General features: G+C 36.2%; 2 protein-coding genes across 10 annotated transcripts in view; one reads left to right on the forward strand and one right to left on the reverse strand.

Moving 5' to 3' along the window:
• Nucleotides 1-18483, forward strand: part of LOC141399242 (autophagy-related protein 101-like) — a 260658-nt gene that overhangs the window by 141549 nt on the left and 100626 nt on the right. The window lies entirely within an intron of this gene.
• On the reverse strand, nt 3194-11206 carry LOC141399241 (uncharacterized). Of its 2 annotated transcripts, XR_012411800.1 has the most exons (4): nt 11191-11206; nt 5707-5740; nt 5323-5543; nt 3194-4129 (listed from the first exon to the last, which is right to left on the reverse strand). XR_012411800.1 is itself a non-coding variant. In XM_073977612.1 (2 exons), the coding sequence occupies exon 1, from the start codon at nt 9242-9244 to the stop codon at nt 7439-7441; it is 1806 nt and encodes a 601-aa protein (XP_073833713.1). In that variant the 5' UTR covers nt 9245-9387; the 3' UTR covers nt 3194-4129; nt 5323-7438. The 2 variants fall into 2 exon arrangements, 1 of the variants encoding a protein (XP_073833713.1); XM_073977612.1 differs by lacking the exon at nt 11191-11206 and having other exon boundaries at nt 5323-9387.

Genomic DNA, 18483 nt, shown 5'->3' on the forward strand with positions numbered 1-18483 from the left:
TTATCTGGTCAGGGTTTGAACCGCAGACCTTCTGAGTGCAAGGCGGATGTGGTTACCACTGCACCACGCCGGCTTCCTACCGACTGATCTTAAGGAACTTTAATGTTCATCATAGCATCGTAGCATTCGGTTCTCAGCAATGACCAGTGTTGGTTAAGTAGATTGGCAGCTCTACGCCTTATACGGTCAATGAGGGCGCCCCTACTAGAATTAGAAAAGGTGCTTCTACATGCCGTTTCTATAAGAATGGGCACCTCTATACACCCTTTCTGTAAGAAAGGAACTTCTATAGACCCTTTCTGTAAGAAATTGTACTTCTATAGACCCCTCTGTAAGAAAGGGTACTTCTACAGACCCTTTCTATCAGATAGGGTACTTCTATAGACCCATTTTGTGAGTAAGGGTACTTCTACTTACAATACAGGTACCTCTATAGACCATTTCTCTGAGAAAGGGTACCTCTATAGAACCTTTCTGTAAGAAATGGTAGTTCTATAGACCCTTTCTGTAAGAAAGGATACTTCTACAGACCCTTTCTATCAGATAGGGTACTTCTACAGTCCCTTTCTGTCTGAAAAACCCCATACCTCCTTTCTGCACCACCTAGGCTCCCTCCCGACTGATCTTAGGAAACTTTAATGTTCATGAAGAGTTGTAGCGTTCGGTCCTCGGCAATGACCAGTGCTGGTAAAGTAGATTGGCAGCTCTACGCCTTGCACGGTAAATGAGGGCGCCCATACGAGAATTAGCGGAGAGTGTCAAATTTTGCCAGAGCTGCGTACACCCTTGGATCAGTACTTGCATACACCATTTTTTAGAAAGGGCATTTATATAGACCCTTTCTATAAGAAAGGGCACTTCTAAAGACCCTCTCTGTAGGAACGGTAGAATCACCCTTTCTCGAAGAAAAGGTGCTTCTGCATACCCCTCTTAAAGAAAGGGTAGTTCTATACATCCTTTCTGTAAGAATGGGTACCTATGTATATACACCCTTTATATAAGAAAGGGCATCTCTATGCACCCTTTCTGTAAGGAAAGGTCCTCCTATAGACCCTTTCGGTGAGAAAGGATACCACTATACACCTATTCTGTAAGAAATTGTACTTCTATAGAGCCCTCTGCAAGAAAGGGTACCTCTATACACACTTTCTGTGAGAAAGGGTACCATTTTACACCCTTTCTATAAGAAAGGGTTCTTCTATAGACCCATTTTGTAAGTAAGGGTACTTCTACGTACAATACAGGTACCTCTGTAGACCCCTTTTTGTAAGAAATGTTACTTCTATAGACCCTTCCTGTAAGAAAGGATACTTCTACAGAACCTTTCTATCAGAAAGGGTACTTCTACATTCCCTTTCTGTCTTAAAAGGAATCTCCATACCTCCTTTTTGTAACAAAGGGTACCTCTATAGACCCTTTCTGTAGGAAATGGTTCTTCTACAGACCCTTTCTGTAAGAACAGACCTTCTCTATATGAAATGGAACCTCCATACCCCCTTTCTGTAAGAAAGAGTACTTCTATAGACCTTTTCCGTAAGAAAGGATACCTCTATAGGGGTACCTTTCTATTCTGTAAGAAAGGGTACTCCTAAGCACCCTTTCTGTAAGAAAGGTTACTTCTATAGACCCTTTCTGTTAGAAAGGATACTTCTACTACAGGAACAAGAAGTAGGAGTCCCGTAGTGTGAAACATGGAGTTCTATAAGTACCACCACTCCTGTATTCCACACTGCATTGAGATCGTTACTTACGCGTATGACCTACCCTGATGTCATTTGTGAGAGGCTCAACTCCTTTTTAACTGTTTGCCACCTTTTTCCATGTCATGAATATCCAAATACTCGCCACTAAATATTCTGCCACTCTGTTCACCACATGGACTAGAGAGGTGTTAACGTGATAGCCATCTCAATCACCATATGGTGGTTAGGACCCCATGCACGTCTGCATAATCTTCAAAGAGAGGACCAACGTTACAATAGAGAACCCCAAGATCATCAAGCCTATTAAGCATGTTTGAATAGCATTCACACAGATGCAGTCGCAGATGTCATAAACGAACTCGATGTGCATCCGCATCTAAGAAGCTTAAGCCGGCAAGACAAACCAGAGCAGTTTTGGCGCAACTACGATACTTAAGTTACTGCAGTAACTTTGTAGTTATAGCCCGCTGAAACAGCCACATTCCTAGAAGTGGAGATGGACCCACAGCCAAATTAAACAGAATGAACTGTGGGTCAGATTTCGAGATTCTTATTACAACAGGATTTGGCAAAAAATATTGAAATTTATTCGGCAAGTTCATACTGCGTGAAAAAAAGGCGACAAAATTTTTGGGCAAAAATAATTTCGATTGTGTAGCTGGATGAAACTCTCAATTTCTAGTCGAAGGTCTGCTACATACTGAAACTGTGATTCTAGGTTGAAATTTTCACGAAATATAATGGCCAATAACTCATGAATTTCCGTTCTCTCAACGTCGATGTCGGACCAGTTCGAATCTTTTTTTCAGAGTGTTGTGACAAAGCCTTCTAATTCCTCTAACTGTTATTTTATAGTAAGGTATTGAGTTCATGGACCGAAATTGTACGGATATAACTCTTAGGATAACTTTTACCTGTCCATGTTCTCTTTATTTGTCGGAAGTTTTAAAAAAAACCTTCAGTGTAGTCAAAATTAGGATGATAATTGATCTGGCTTTGAAGGCAAAATCTTTCATGGATTCGGTATCAAAATTAGATCGCATGAAAGTGTATTTTGAGTTCTGCTGCAACAACAAATCTCCACCTCCTTAGTAAATAGTAATATTTCCTAGAATCTCATTGAAATTTGCATAACCCATTTGTATTAAATAACCAAAGAATTGGGATTATTTTGTTTTCAGGAATCATTTAGTGGTCAATGGCCTGAAGGCCTATTTATATTTTCGCACGTGTTGCTGCTGTCTTCTCGACAAGCTCTCTAATCAAATTCGAAAATGTAGAACAAATTGATTATCTTGAGCAGATCACTCACTAATTTTGAAGTTCACGTTTATTGAAATTTGCAAAAGTCTGTCCAGCAGTTTGCAAAAAAAAATACCCGTTATAACACCACTTTGTTATTAACAAATTGATTGATCACAATACTTTCTGCTTGGAAAAAAATTATTGATAAAAAAGACACACAAATTTCTTTTTTCAATTTCAAGTTCTTTATTTTTGTTGTTGCTTCACTCAATTCCCTTTCTATTTTAAAAAATTGCCAACACTGTCATTAAGCCGGCAATCAATTCTGCAATATCGAAGAGGCTATTTGATTGTTATCAGCAGGCAACAGACAGCATGCGAGAGAGCTCAGATCAGCAGAAATGTTTATTCTTTGTCTTCTACTGCTGGTGGCTTGCCACGGACGAATTGATATTTTATTCTTTCCTTCTTTGGCAATTCTTTGCGGCTAACCCAAAAGGTCTGATCGCCCGTTTGGTGGTGTGGTATCTTGATATTACCAATAAACCTTATTTGAAAAGCGTGAGTTGTGATTTTGTTGTTGCTGTTGTTATTGTATTCTTCCCCCTTTGGCATTGTCTTTAGCTATTTTTAGATAGATTTTTGTTGTTGTTCATTTGTTGTTTTTGATTGCTAAGGGTAAAGCTGTTGTTGTTGTTGGTTAGTCGGTTGTTGCTGCCGTATTCTCTGGATATACCATTTATGGTAAATTATAATTTCTTTGGTATTGAACATTTATTTTTAATAGGTTTTCTAAAAAAAGGTTTTTTTTGCTGGAATAGATAATAGTCGTTGTTGCTGATGCCTATCTTCTTGGCCTATGGTGGTCGTGGTCGTGGTGGTGGTGTTGGTTATGGTGTTGAAATCTGCAGGAGTCCAAGCTGCTGTTTTTTTATTGTTCAAAGAAACGTGTTGGAGAATAGTAGCAACTGGCTATTGTTAGCAAAGATGGGCATAACATAGGCATGTTTTGCATGTGTCGAAGAATTAAATTTGAATGGTTTTTTTCGAATTTTGGATATTTTAAGAATATTTTTCAGGGATCTTCAAAGCAGTAATCGTCGATTTTGTAAAGAATATTTTTTAGGGACCCTCTGAGCAATAACCGTGAATTTTTTAAAGAATATTTTTCAGGGGCCTTTCTAAAAGATTTAAAAAAAAATTTAAGAAATTATGGTGAATTAAAAAAAAAAAAAAATATCTATTTTTTGATTATATGTAGATTTTAAATTAAAAAATATTTTTTGTTAAAATGATTTTTATAAAGTATGTTTTATGAAATGGTCGTGGGTTAAATTTTTTTTAATGAAAAAAAATATATAATGTAAAAATATATATCTTTTTTGATGATTTTTAAAAATATTTTTAAATAAAATAATCGTGAATTTAAAAAAAATACTGTTTTATGAAATTATGGAATATTAAAGAAAATATTTTTATGAAAAGATCGTACATTTTTAAAAATATTTATTATAAAATGATCGTGGATTAAAATTTTGTTTTTATGAAATTATCGTGGATTAAAAAAATATTTTTCGATAAAATGATCGTGGATTTTTTAAAAAAAAATTTAAAAATAATATTTTTCATGAAATGATTGTGGATTTTAAAAAATACGTTTTATGAAAATATCGTGGATTTAAAAAATATTTTTATGAAATGATCGTGGATTTAAGCAAAAATATCTTTTTATGAAATGATCGAGAATTTAAAAAAATATTTTTTTATGAAATGATCGTGGATTTAAAAAAAAATATTTTTTTATGAAATGATCGTGGATTTTTAGAAAAATATTTTTTATTAAATGATCGTGGATTTTTAAAAAAATATTTTTTATTAAATGATCGTGGATTAAAATAAAATATTTTTTTATGAAATGATCGTGGATTTTTAAAAAAATATTTTTTTATGTAATGATCGAGGATTTTTAAAAAAATATTTATTTATGAAATGATCGCGGATTTTTAAAAAAAAAAATTTTTTATTGAAATGATCGTGGATTAAAAACAAAAACATATTTTTTATGAAATGATCGTGGAAATATTTTTTAATAAAATGATCGTGGATTTTTGAAAATATTTTTTTAATAAAATGATCGTGGATTTAAAAAAAAATATTTTTGTTTTAAATGATCGTGGATTTTTGAAAATATTTTTTGATGATATTGTTTAGGTGAGGGAGGGGAAATCCATAGGCTTCGATAACTCAGTAAAGGAATGATGAGCAGTGGGGGTGAAAAGAATAAAATAAAACAACAAAAGCAGTATCAGTTTAAATATAATAAATGATTGCCGTTTATTGATCGTATTTCTTTTCAAACAACAACAAAGATTACCTTCTGTAATCTGGGGTGGCGACAGAGGCCTGTTAATATACAACAAAGGATTACCAATTGTAATCTGGAGTGGCGACAGAGGCCGGTTAGTACTAACGCGAGACGGTTGGTTAATACGCGACAAGTTAACTATGCAAAGGTTGGTCGACAAGTGAACGCAGAGGTTCTTGCAATCGCAGAGGATTGCAGCGATCGCAGAGGATCTAAGTCGATTTATACTACTACATTTACATATTCCAATGAGAGAAAACTCAACAACCACCGCTCGTTAGCATCAACACTCTACGGTCTCCGCAGAGGGAACTTGCTGAGGTGATGCACGATGATGTCAATCAGCATCCGTGATCGACTGAGCTCGGGAAGTTGAGTTGGAATGTATCAAACCTAAACATTCCGCCTCCCATGCTAGACCAATTGTCTAGCATTTTATTACAAAATTGGAATATATTCGATTCAAATGTTAGGAAAGAACGTAAATTCAGATTCCTAAGTGAGCTATGTATGTACAAAATACCGATATTACTTTTCAAAACGGGGTGCGAGCGATTCAAGTTATAAGGTTACCAATTTTTTTTACGTAAATGGTGATTTAGAAAGTGGTCGATATCAATTTCGTGTGCAAGATTAGGTACTAGATACCGGAGGAACGGAACCTGTAAGGAGGTACCCGAAAATAGACTTCTGGGCCAGCAACGAACCTAAAACTACTTTAGGAGGTTCAGCTTCAAGTATTTGGGTGTATAAATCAGCACCAAGTAGCAAATCTATTGGGCTGATATCAAATGAATCAGCTAAATCAAGATTAGGAACCTGAGACTTCAATTCCGACATAAGTGAAGGTGGGAGCGATTTCCGCTTGACTTTAGACAGAACTAATGCCGATATTTCAACTAGTTTGGAGGAGTTTTTAGGAGAGGACAACTTAAGAGAACAAGTTTCTCTTGGTGTGCCAGATTTAGTTTTATTCGAACACAATGAGTCAGATCTGGCAGGGTGAGTAGGCAGGTCAATTTTCTTTTTAAACTTGCTAGTGACAACTGAAAATTTTGAAGTTGGGTCTATAATTGCTCGAGCCGTATGTGTTTTGCCGTTATGAATAATATTCACTTTAGCGGTTCCTAGGAGGACTTTACTATTTTGAAATGTATTAGTTTCAGGATGGTTGCTTGACCGTTTGTTAGAAGAACTAGTAGACATAGTACACTTCAACTCTCGACTTTTGACATTTGTAAAGGTCGGAGAAGTGTATGGGGATGACAAAGTATGATTGTTCGGAGGATGTCTTGGCTGCGACAAAACATAACTAGAATCTCCTCTTTTGACAATAGTAGAAGACGGAGACAGTTCTGAAGTTGCCGGAGCAATAACTCTTCTAATTTGTGGCCGGTGAAGAAGGCTATGATGCCTTTGTTTGCAGGAATTGCAACTATGTTTGCTGTTACAGTTTCTAACAGCATGGCCACGACATAAGCAATTTATGCAACACTTATACTTTTTAACTATAGAGAATTTTTCCTCAAACGACAATTTTCTAAACCGTGGGCAGAGACGCAGAACATGACTCTGATCAGGACAAATTACACATAACGTATTGGACAATGAATTAGTAGACCGAGGAGGTGATACATTTTTAGATATTTGTACCGACAACAAATTATTGGGAGGTTTGGACGATTGAGTGCCGCAAATATTTTGAATACACATTAAAGTTTGTATTCTCTCTGTGAGGAAAGCATCTAAGTCCTTCCATGAAGGTAAAGAAGACTTGTTTTTGATGCTTTGCTCCCACAGAGTCAAAGTCAATTTTGGCAAACGCTGCAAGCAAATATAAACAACTATTGGATCCCAATGATCCGTGATGACGTCATAGACGGTCATTGCAGCAAGACAACTACTAATTCCACGTTGAATAGTTTTCAAACCCGATACACTTTCCTTAGCAAATGAAGGGAGATTGAACAGTTGATGTATGTGATTATTCACCAGGATACGTTTATTATCGTACGTGTCCGTCAAAGCTTTCCATGCTATCTGGAAATTACAATTGGTGAGTGGAAATCTCGAAACAATTTCGCGTGCCTCACCTGTGGTTTTCTGCACTAAATAGCACAGGCGTTCAATGTCTGAAAGAACTAGTAGACATAGTACACTTCAACTCTCGACTTTTGACATTTGTAAAGGTCGGAGAAGTGTATGGGGATGACAAAGTATGATTGTTCGGAGGATGTCTTGGCTGCGACAAAACATAACTAGAATCTCCTCTTTTGACAATAGTAGAAGACGGAGACAGTTCTGAAGTTGCCGGAGCAATAACTCTTCTAATTTGTGGCCGGTGAAGAAGGCTATGATGCCTTTGTTTGCAGGAATTGCAACTATGTTTGCTGTTACAGTTTCTAACAGCATGGCCACGACATAAGCAATTTATGCAACACTTATACTTTTTAACTATAGAGAATTTTTCCTCAAACGACAATTTTCTAAACCGTGGGCAGAGACGCAGAACATGACTCTGATCAGGACAAATTACACATAACGTATTGGACAATGAATTAGTAGACCGAGGAGGTGATACATTTTTAGATATTTGTACCGACAACAAATTATTGGGAGGTTTGGACGATTGAGTGCCGCAAATATTTTGAATACACATTAAAGTTTGTATTCTCTCTGTGAGGAAAGCATCTAAGTCCTTCCATGAAGGTAAAGAAGACTTGTTTTTGATGCTTTGCTCCCACAGAGTCAAAGTCAATTTTGGCAAACGCTGCAAGCAAATATAAACAACTATTGGATCCCAATGATCCGTGATGACGTCATAGACGGTCATTGCAGCAAGACAACTACTAATTCCACGTTGAATAGTTTTCAAACCCGATACACTTTCCTTAGCAAATGAAGGGAGATTGAACAGTTGATGTATGTGATTATTCACCAGGATACGTTTATTATCGTACGTGTCCGTCAAAGCTTTCCATGCTATCTGGAAATTACAATTGGTGAGTGGAAATCTCGAAACAATTTCGCGTGCCTCACCTGTGGTTTTCTGCACTAAATAGCACAGGCGTTCAATGTCTGAAAGGCGCGAATTTTCAATAAATAGGGTGCTGAACAGATCCCTAAAGGTGCGCCATGATATAAAGTCACCAGCAAAAACATCAATGTCGATAGGTGGCAATGGCATGCTGTGGGTATCGACAGGGGATGTGGAGTTAGCAACAGAGTCACTAGAGCCAGTTGGGATGGGGAAAGTTTCTGGTGGAGCAAAAATGCTGGGAAGCAAACCTGAAGAGGTCGTTTTTTCAGAAACGTTCAACAATTCATTATTTAGAGGTGGTGATATTGGTGGAACTATACAAGGTGGAGATTTGAGACGATCATTTTCAAAAGAGTCACTACGACAAGTTGTGGAGGAGGAAGTTTCTGGCAGAGCAAGAACGATGGGAGAATCAGACTGCACTGGAACCGATAAGACAGATTCGTCCAATGATAAATTGGAAGGAGTTCCTACTTCAGGAACCATCAACAAAGCACTAGGTGGAGAACTCTTGTGCGAACTAGAAGTGAGAGGAGGTAGTAAGACTGGTGGAACTATAGCAGGTGAAGGAATTTCAGTGCCTGAAGACTTTAGGCGTTTAAGATGTTTGTCAATGTTAGACAAACAGCGGATATAGGCCATGTAGGATGTACCATATTTTTCCTCAACGACATCAATAACATCAGCCTGTGCAGTATCGGATGTCGTGAGGTAGTTTTTGCACTCGTCATAAGTGCTTTTGACTTTAGACCACAATTTTTGAAACTCGGAACTGTGGATTTCGAAATAATATACATTTTTGTTGGATTCACTACTTTGTTCAAACGATGCTACACGTTTCAAAAAGATGTCCGTAGCTCTAACAAAACGAGTGAGTGGGGTGACTGACATTTCGAAGTTTAAATGCAAAATCACCGAGAATCTACAATTAAGTTTGCTATAAACAACAAATAATGGTGGAAATGGAAATTCTGTTGAAGCACAAATTCCTATAGCTCAAAGGAAATAAGAAATTTCCACAATTCTACGAATACCACAAGGTGTGAAGATATTTGAAATTAAAGTAGGGCGAAATAGGAGAAAATTTAGAGAAACTTCCTCAGGGCTAACAAGAACTACTTTAATTTGGTCAAAATGCAAAAAGTCTCAAATATACAAAAAATGTATATGGAGCTACCAAGTGTAGGGTGTATTTGTCAAAATTCGTACGACAAATAAGTTATTGCTTCGAAAAATAAAGTTTCACACCAGAAAATCAACGCAAATCAAATAATTTGTGTGAGATTTATATTTTTCTGTTGACACGTACTGTGCAAAATATGCCAAAAGTAGGGTGTATTTGTCAAAAAATACCAAATCCCCTACGGAGACTCAAACAATTTTCCAAAATTTGTAAGTAAAAACTCCAAAAACAATACAAAAATGTCCAAAACCAAATATTTTTCACATATATTCTCTGCTCCAAATATACGCAATCAATGCCGAATGTAGGGTGAATTTGTCCAAAAATTCCAAAAACCCTAATATAATATTTCAAAAAATTATCGAAAAATAATTTTTGCAAACAAGTATTAATTTTTAGTATTTTACCCCACTGTACTATTTGTACTATCTTACCCCACTGTGCTAACCACACAAGCGACGCTAGCAGAGAAATGGCTGTGTGTGAACAGCGAAACTCCCACTGAACAACAGACGTTGCAAACGACCAAGCAAGTGAGAGCAGAGGATCAGCAGAGTTTTTTAAGGGACGCTTAAAAAGGCGGGAAAGTTGTTGGTAGAATTACCATGTAATTTCTCAAATTAGTAGCATTACCTATTAGACAAAGGTAGGAGAATAGAACAAACGAATGTGTTTGGTTGGCGATGGACGATCTGTACAACAAATAAACCAAAGGAATGAGAATTTGGATGGAGTGTTGTTATTGCAAATTTGCCAATGCAAATTTTCAAAGGGTTTTAAAATAAAACGAGAAGGAATAACAACGCCAAATATTTTTTGGTGGCAGATGATCGTAATAACAAAGTATACCAAACGACAATATGTGACTGTAGGCAATGTGTGTTGTTATTGTAAATTTGCCAATGCAAATTCTCAACAAAAGGGCTTCGTTAGAAAAGGCCTTGGGGAATAACAACAACAATAACAAACTTTCAAATGATCTACAAATGATAAGATCAGTGTAAGGAGAGTTAAATCAGTTTGGGTAATAATGTGACAACACGAGAGCAAGACTGATTGGAAGTCAACGATGTTGTTATTGCAAATATTACAAAATATATTTGCAAAGTTCTCAGTTAGAATGAGAAGATCCACAATTAGAATTTGACAAATAATCCCGAATGCTTTGTATGATCAACGCAACGTAGGGTGATCAGTACAACGACTAAGAATTTGCAAGTTTAGCAACAACTAAGATGTTTGGTAGTGGGGAGAGCAAGTATTAACACAAGAAGTGCTAATATGAGTCGACCAATATGAACTTTTTAATTTTTTTAAAAACAAAAAAGGGCGATTGGAAGTAATGAGAGTTCGTTGTTATGATGAGACCAAATTATAAGGAGCAAATCAAACAAAAATAACAACGCCAAATGATTTGTACGATCAACGCGAAGTCGGATGATCAGTACAACAACGATTTCAACAACTTTTGTGTGGACTGTATAATAGGCGAAATTAGGCATCGAATTTAATTCACAGGCGTAGGGAAATTGGTATTCGACCAATGATTCATTTTTTTTTATATTAATGCTCAAATTAATAAAAAAAATTAATAAAACGAAAAATACTAACACTCGCGGGTAGCTCACTTTTTTGAAAATCTGAGTTTACGTACCTGGTGTTAGTGATTTGTTGATGTAATGATAGCAATGATATGTGATGTGAGATGATTAAATGATATCTCCGTGCAATGCAACAACAATAGCTTCAATTATCGTCCAAGAGAGAGGCAACAACAACAAAACTGGCTTCTATCTGGCTCGATGCGACCAATGTTTAGGTGAGGGAGGGGAAATCCATAGGCTTCGATAACTCAGTAAAGGAATGATGAGCAGTGGGGGTGAAAAGAATAAAATAAAACAACAAAAGCAGTATCAGTTTAAATATAATAAATGATTGCCGTTTATTGATCGTATTTCTTTTCAAACAACAACAAAGATTACCTTCTGTAATCTGGGGTGGCGACAGAGGCCTGTTAATATACAACAAAGGATTACCAATTGTAATCTGGAGTGGCGACAGAGGCCGGTTAGTACTAACGCGAGACGGTTGGTTAATACGCGACAAGTTAACTATGCAAAGGTTGGTCGACAAGTGAACGCAGAGGTTCTTGCAATCGCAGAGGATTGCAGCGATCGCAGAGGATCTAAGTCGATTTATACTACTACATTTACATATTCCAATGAGAGAAAACTCAACAACCACCGCTCGTTAGCATCAACACTCTACGGTCTCCGCAGAGGGAACTTGCTGAGGTGATGCACGATGATGTCAATCAGCATCCGTGATCGACTGAGCTCGGGAAGTTGAGTTGGAATGTATCAAACCTAAACAGATATGATCGTGGATTTAAAAAAAAAATATTTTTGTTTTAAATGATCGTGGATTAAAAAAAAATATAGTTTTTGATGATATGATCGTGGATTAAAAAAAAAAAATATTTTTTATGAAATGATCGAGGAGAAAACATTTTCGAGGTGAAATGTTCGTGGATTTAAAAAAACATGAGAGGATTTTTAAAACATATTTTTGAAGGGAAATGGTCGTGATTTTTTAAAAAAAATATATTTGAGGGGAAATGACCATTGATTTAAAAAAAATTAAGGTCAATGGTCCTTAATTTTAGAATTAGGATGATTATGTGAAATGTAGGATTGGGGTATTGACGTAGCTGTGGAAATTAGTACTTATGTGTACTAAAAGTACTACAGTGTACTAAATTTGGTACAATTTGGATTTGGGTAAACGGATGGAGCCGGAAACTTGAAATTTGGAATAATGACTACTGTTAAAGTGTAGGATTGAGATATGGAGGTATGTTTGAAAATTCGTACTTAAAAGGTACTAAAATTGATACAATTTGGTTCTGGGTGAACGGATAGAGCTGGGGTGCTGAGATTTACAATTAATATTACTGTTAAAGTTTATCATTGAGCGATGGAGACAACTTTCGAAAATCGGACTTATGTGTACGGAAAGTACTAAATGGTACTTAATTTGGTACAATTTGGATTTAGGTGAACGAATACAGCAGGAAACCTGCAATTTGGAATAAAGATTACTTTTAATGTGTAGGATTGAGATATGGATATATCTCTACATTTTGATATCACAAATGCCGAAATTACATATACATCGGGTGGAAAATGTGGATAAAATCTTCGAAATACCCGTACCATTCCAATATAACGTGGACTGAAATTCAAAATGTGGGTCGCTATTGATGTTTACGGTCTTTTTTGGGAAGTTCGAATTAAAGGTATACGAACAGTACATAAATGAAATTAAATATGAATTAAAATAGGTATTAGAATATCAACATTTTCAGTGTCCACCATTTTCATATTAAATATTGTTTATTTATTTTTATTTATTTATGTCAAAATCATATACCATATATCATATATATATAATAATAAACCAATCAATTTATTTACAAAATTAAAGTTTAAAACCTATGTTATGTTGGCTCCCCAGCAATAAACCAATATACAACATTTCATTAAACAACTACAAATGCCCCAGTAAGTAACAGAAAAGGTAATTAGTACCTTCTACAGAAGTACACCATTTATTCGAAGGAATGTAGGAAATGACTCAACATTTTCAATAGAAAAGCAATATTGCTATCATAGAAAATCCGTAGTTCAAGAGGCAGTGCATTCCAACCTCGCGCTACGCCGACCAAAAAAAAAAATAGCGCAACAATTTTTACAAATTCTAGTAATAAAAAATTGGGGGCTCCTAGAGGATTGTGAAAAAGAGAATATACTTCTTAATGAGCGAGGAGAACACGTTTTGATAACATTATAGAATAAGAGTAAGCAAGGATATTGGGCAAACCTGTTAAAAGAACATCCGAGAAATTGAGTGACATTGAGTTTATTTATATATTATTCCCTTTCCGCATACGAAGTAGCGGGCATTTTGCTAGTAATTTATAATTATAATAAATATATTCAAATAAATAAATAAAATCCGTTCTATGACACTGCTTGCTCTGGCTAATATGTGTGTAGATGGCGTATATTGCTGCTGTCGTACGGTGCTGACGCTGGGGGGATCTAAAGCCTCAATTGTCTTTGCTACGGAGGACAAAAGCGAATTCGGTCTGTACGATTCACCTTTGCTGGAATCCTTGTCTGGCTGGAGTAGCGGGGCCACCCTGCTAAAAGTTCGGGAACGATGTGGGTGGCTACCGAATGGACGAGAACTTTAGTGAAATACTCGACTCCCGGCCCATCCAGCAGTTTGGATAATTTTGCGTTCTTGATGCTGATCGCAATATCATCAAATTGTAAATTGTGGTGGTTCATCTTCTGCAGGAAGTAGTACGTTACTTCCGGGGCGCTTGACAAAATGTCGATTAAAATAACTTGCGCAACTCTTCATAACAGTCAGCATTACGTCACCAAACGTGACTGAGATCCTATCTTCCTTATTTCCAGGGTTTAAGAGTGACTTAACGGTTGTTCAAAATTCACTTATTCCGGCTACAATGTTGCAACTCTTCAGATGATTCGACCATTAGTTCCGCTTATGCTCACTGACCAACCTGTTAACTTCAGTGACAGCTCCATGACTCTGGGGTCACTGGGATTGGCACAAAGAAGCTCATCTCGCTCATTTGCGAATCTCGTCGCCTATGCAGCGAAGTTTGGTCTCACTTCGAGTATTCGACCAGCTGGTATATGGCGAGCGTCTACAGCAGTGATGATGTCTCGGAACGATCTTTCCCCCACCCAAACATCAGAAGAGTTGAGCAGATCTCTGAATTGGTAATAGAAGGTTTCCCATGATTGATGAAAAAAAGGCGTTCAGAAGTAATGAAGTTATGGGTCACCTAAGAGAAACGATGGGCTGCCAGGTGACGTCATTTGTCAGACCAGGTGTCTCGATGGTTATATCTAGCGAACTGTGAAACTCTCCACTAATCCTCATTGACTGTGCAAAACGTAGAGCTATTAATCTGCTCAGCCAGCACTACGAAACTATGGTATTTTCCGAGCACCGAATGCCACAACTCATAATGAGCATCAATGCCCCCTAAGATCAGTCGGGTATGACCTCCCAAAAGCGGGCAAATGTTAGACATATAACCTCTAGTACATATATTCATCGGCGAAATGTATACGTTAAGCAACTTTACCTCGGCAGTTCCACACCTAACTGCTACCCACATACACTCCATGTACGGGTCATTAGAGCCATACTTTGCACATCGTGAAATTTCTACTAAGCTTAGATGAGGTTCCAAAATGGACTCAATCGGTCCACTCCTTCGGGTACCTCCAACACAAAATTTGGGATAAGTTCAGGCTAGGACCTGCTCTCGAATCGCTTTGATTTTTGTTGCAACAACTTGTATTCATTGCCCTCATACGACAGTACAAGTTTCGTCAGGGGCAATTCCATACTTCCTGAGGAAAGATGCAAAAAGCCCCTCTATCACCGTGTGAAGTGGATGGAGCGCAAGATAACTCTCGAACGGATCTACCGATTCGGTCCAAAATTTGGCATTCGTAATATTTTGTCCATACATAGTTTAAATATGAAGATAAGCCATATCGGTCCACTCCTTCGGGTACCTACCCCACATGAGGGTATCTGTCGGCAAAGCCGACTGACACTTTTTTATATCCTCAGCATTTATGCTAACGAGGGTATATACACTTTCATACGGGCAAAATGTACCTCATCGAAATAATGGTTTAAGACCCCAAGTATGTTTGGACGAAATGTGTGTAAGACAATTTGGAGTCGATTTAGCAATGTCCGTCCGTCTATCTGTCTGGCTGGCTGGTGCGCACGATAACTCTCGAACCGATGAACCGATTTGGTCCAAAATTTGGCTTTCGCAATATTTTTTCCAAACTTAGTTTAAGTTCGAAGATGGGTTATATGGGTCCACTCCTTCCGGTACCTCCCCCACAAAAGTTCGAAAATGTTCGGAAAATTTGTGCGCACGATAACTCCTGAAGGGAGTAACCGATTTGGTCCAAAGTGTGCACATAGTAAAACCTCTACCAGAATTACCTCCCACACAAAATTTTGGACAAAATCAGTTTAGGACCAGCTCCCGAATCGCTTCGATCTTTGTCGTAGCATCTTTTATTCACTGCCCTTCATACGACGGTACAAGTTTCATCAGGGGCAAGTCCATACTTCCTGAGTAAATAGCCTGAATGGTGCAAAAAAACCCCTATGACAGCGTGTGTTGTGGTTGGAGTGCAAGATAACTGTAGAACGGATCTGCCGATTCGATCCAAAATTTGGCCTTCGTAATATTTTTTCCAAACTTATTTTTAGTTCGAAGAAAAGCCATATCGGTCAACTCCTTCAGGTACCTCCCCCACAAAAGTTCAAAAATGTTCGAAAAACTGTGCGCACGATTACTCCGGAAGGGAGTGACCGATTTGGTCCATACATTACACATCCTTATATATCTACGAGAATATGGAGTATATTTATCCACTCCTTCGTGTACCTCCCACACAAAATTTCGGTTAAGTTCAATTTAAGACCTGCTCTCGAATCACTTTGATTTTTGTTGAAGCAACTTGCATTCTCTGCGTCAATTTCTACGGTAAAGGTTTTTTAGGTGCAAGTCTGTACTTCTTGAGAAAACAGCTCGAAAGGTGTAAAAAGCACTATGACCATATGTAGTGGGTGGATAGCACGATAACTGTCGAATTGATCATTCGATTTGGTCCAAAATTTGACCTTCTATCCTCTTTTATAATGGACTATGTCGGTCCATTCCTTTAAGTACCTCCTCCGCAACACTTTTGACATTTAATATCAATCCAGGGTTTTGAAAAGACGCTAAATACATTCGAACTGTCCGTAGATAAAAGTTTCAATCCACATATGCTGAGGGTTTATCTCTGTCGGCAAAGCCGACTGATACTTTTTTACTTGTTACTTGTTGTTTTTGGTCTTCTATCATGCTGCGGTGTCAGAATATGGTTAATAATTTTCGTGATGCTTATCAATTAATGTACCCCGATTCATATTAACATAATTATATAGGATATGTTTATCGCCGAGTCTGAGAGAAGTTTTACATGACTGAAATACTCCGGAAAAGTCGCATGGGAGTCGAACACGTGCGGGTGTGAAAATGTCAGTCACTCCTTTCGATAGTTATCGTGTCTACTAGCGATATTAATTGGCCTCCGTATAATCATTATGTCAGGAATCATGGGCTTACCTAAGAAAAAAAATTATATACTTATTTAAAATAAGGTCCAGCATGAATACCTTCGTTAAACATTTTAAAACGGTCATCGAAAAGTTCTTAAATTTAACTTAAGCGAAAATGTGTAACTGTTATGGGGGTGTACCCGAAGCAGTTGTTCGATATAAAAATACATATTTGAACTTTATGTGTTTTAAAACACAAGAGAGGAAATGTGAGAGCAAATAATGGGAATGTAGGGAAAAATAGGGAAGTGATTTTGCATGGCATGAACATCTTACATATTTTTGAAAAAAAAAAAATTGACGTTGTAGTGGATATAAGAAACTGCACATGTATCTTATGTGAGGTACCTGTACAGTACGAAAAAAACTACTTCACGAACGAAAAATGTAAAAATTCTTGAAATATTTACTTCTTTTAAATTTCAAAGAAATATAACTATTCAACCAATAAGAAACAAATTTTGCACTTCGTAATATTTTGCCAAAAGTTAGTTTAAGTTCGAAGATGGGCCGTGTCGGTCCACTCCTTCGGGTACCTACAGTGTGCAATACATATAATAAATATTATAGAAAAATGATTTAAAAAAATATTTTTTGATGAAGTGATCATGGATTTAAAAAAATGATAAAATGATCGTGGATTAAAAAAATGAAGAAATTATCATGAATTAAAAAAAAAATAAAGGGGAAATGGCCATGAGTTTAGAAAATATGTATTTTTTGACCGGAGATGGTGGATTTAAAAAAATAATGTTTGATGAGAAATTGTCGTGGATTTAAAAAAATATCTGATGGGAAATGGTCGTGGATTTAAAAAAAATTATGGGAAATGGCCTTGGATTTTTAATATTTTTAAGGGGAAACAAATAATCGTGTATTTTAAAAATAGGAGGGGAAATAAGTAATCGTAGATTAAAAAGTATAACTTTTGAGGGGAAATAAATAAAAAATCGTGAATTTAAAAAAAATTGAGCGGAAATAGATATATAATCGTAGGTTAAAAGAATATATATTTTTTGAGAAGAAATAAATAATAGTGAATGTTTTAAAAAAATATTTGGTGTGATGCAATAAATAATCGTAGAACAAAAAAATATATTTTTAATGGGAAATAAATAAACGTAAATATAAAAAATAATTTTTTTGGGGGGAATAAACAATCGTGGATTTAAAAAAAAATATTTTTTAGGTAAAATAATGGTGGATTTTTAAAAATATATATTTTTTAGTCGCGGTTTAAAAAATATTTTTTAAGGGGAAATGATCGTGGATTTCGTACAAAATATTTTTAGTGGAAAATGTTCGTGGATCAAAAAAATGTTTTTTGTTTTGAGAAAAAGGATTTAATTGGATTAAAAAAGAAGTTTTTTTGGGAAAATATTGGTGGATTCAAAAAGTATTTTTAATGGGAAATGATCGTGGATTAAAAAAAATGTATTTTTAAGGGAAAATGGTCGTAGATTTTTTAAGAAATATTTTTATTGGGAAATTGTAGCAGATTTTTTAAGAAATATTTTAAGGGGAAATGATCTTGGTTTCTTTAAGAGATATTCTTTAAGGGGAATGAATGATAGTGAATTTTTTAAAAAAAATATTTTTTAAGAGAAACTAATGGTAGATTTTTAAGGAGTATTTTTTTTTTCGGAACCTTCAAAGCAATAACCGTATATTTTTTAAGGAATATTTTTATTGGGAACCTTTA

This window comes from Musca autumnalis, unplaced genomic scaffold, assembly GCF_047663935.1.
Source record: "Musca autumnalis isolate F117 unplaced genomic scaffold, ASM4766393v1 scaffold_3, whole genome shotgun sequence".
NCBI lineage: Eukaryota > Metazoa > Arthropoda > Insecta > Diptera > Muscidae > Musca > Musca autumnalis.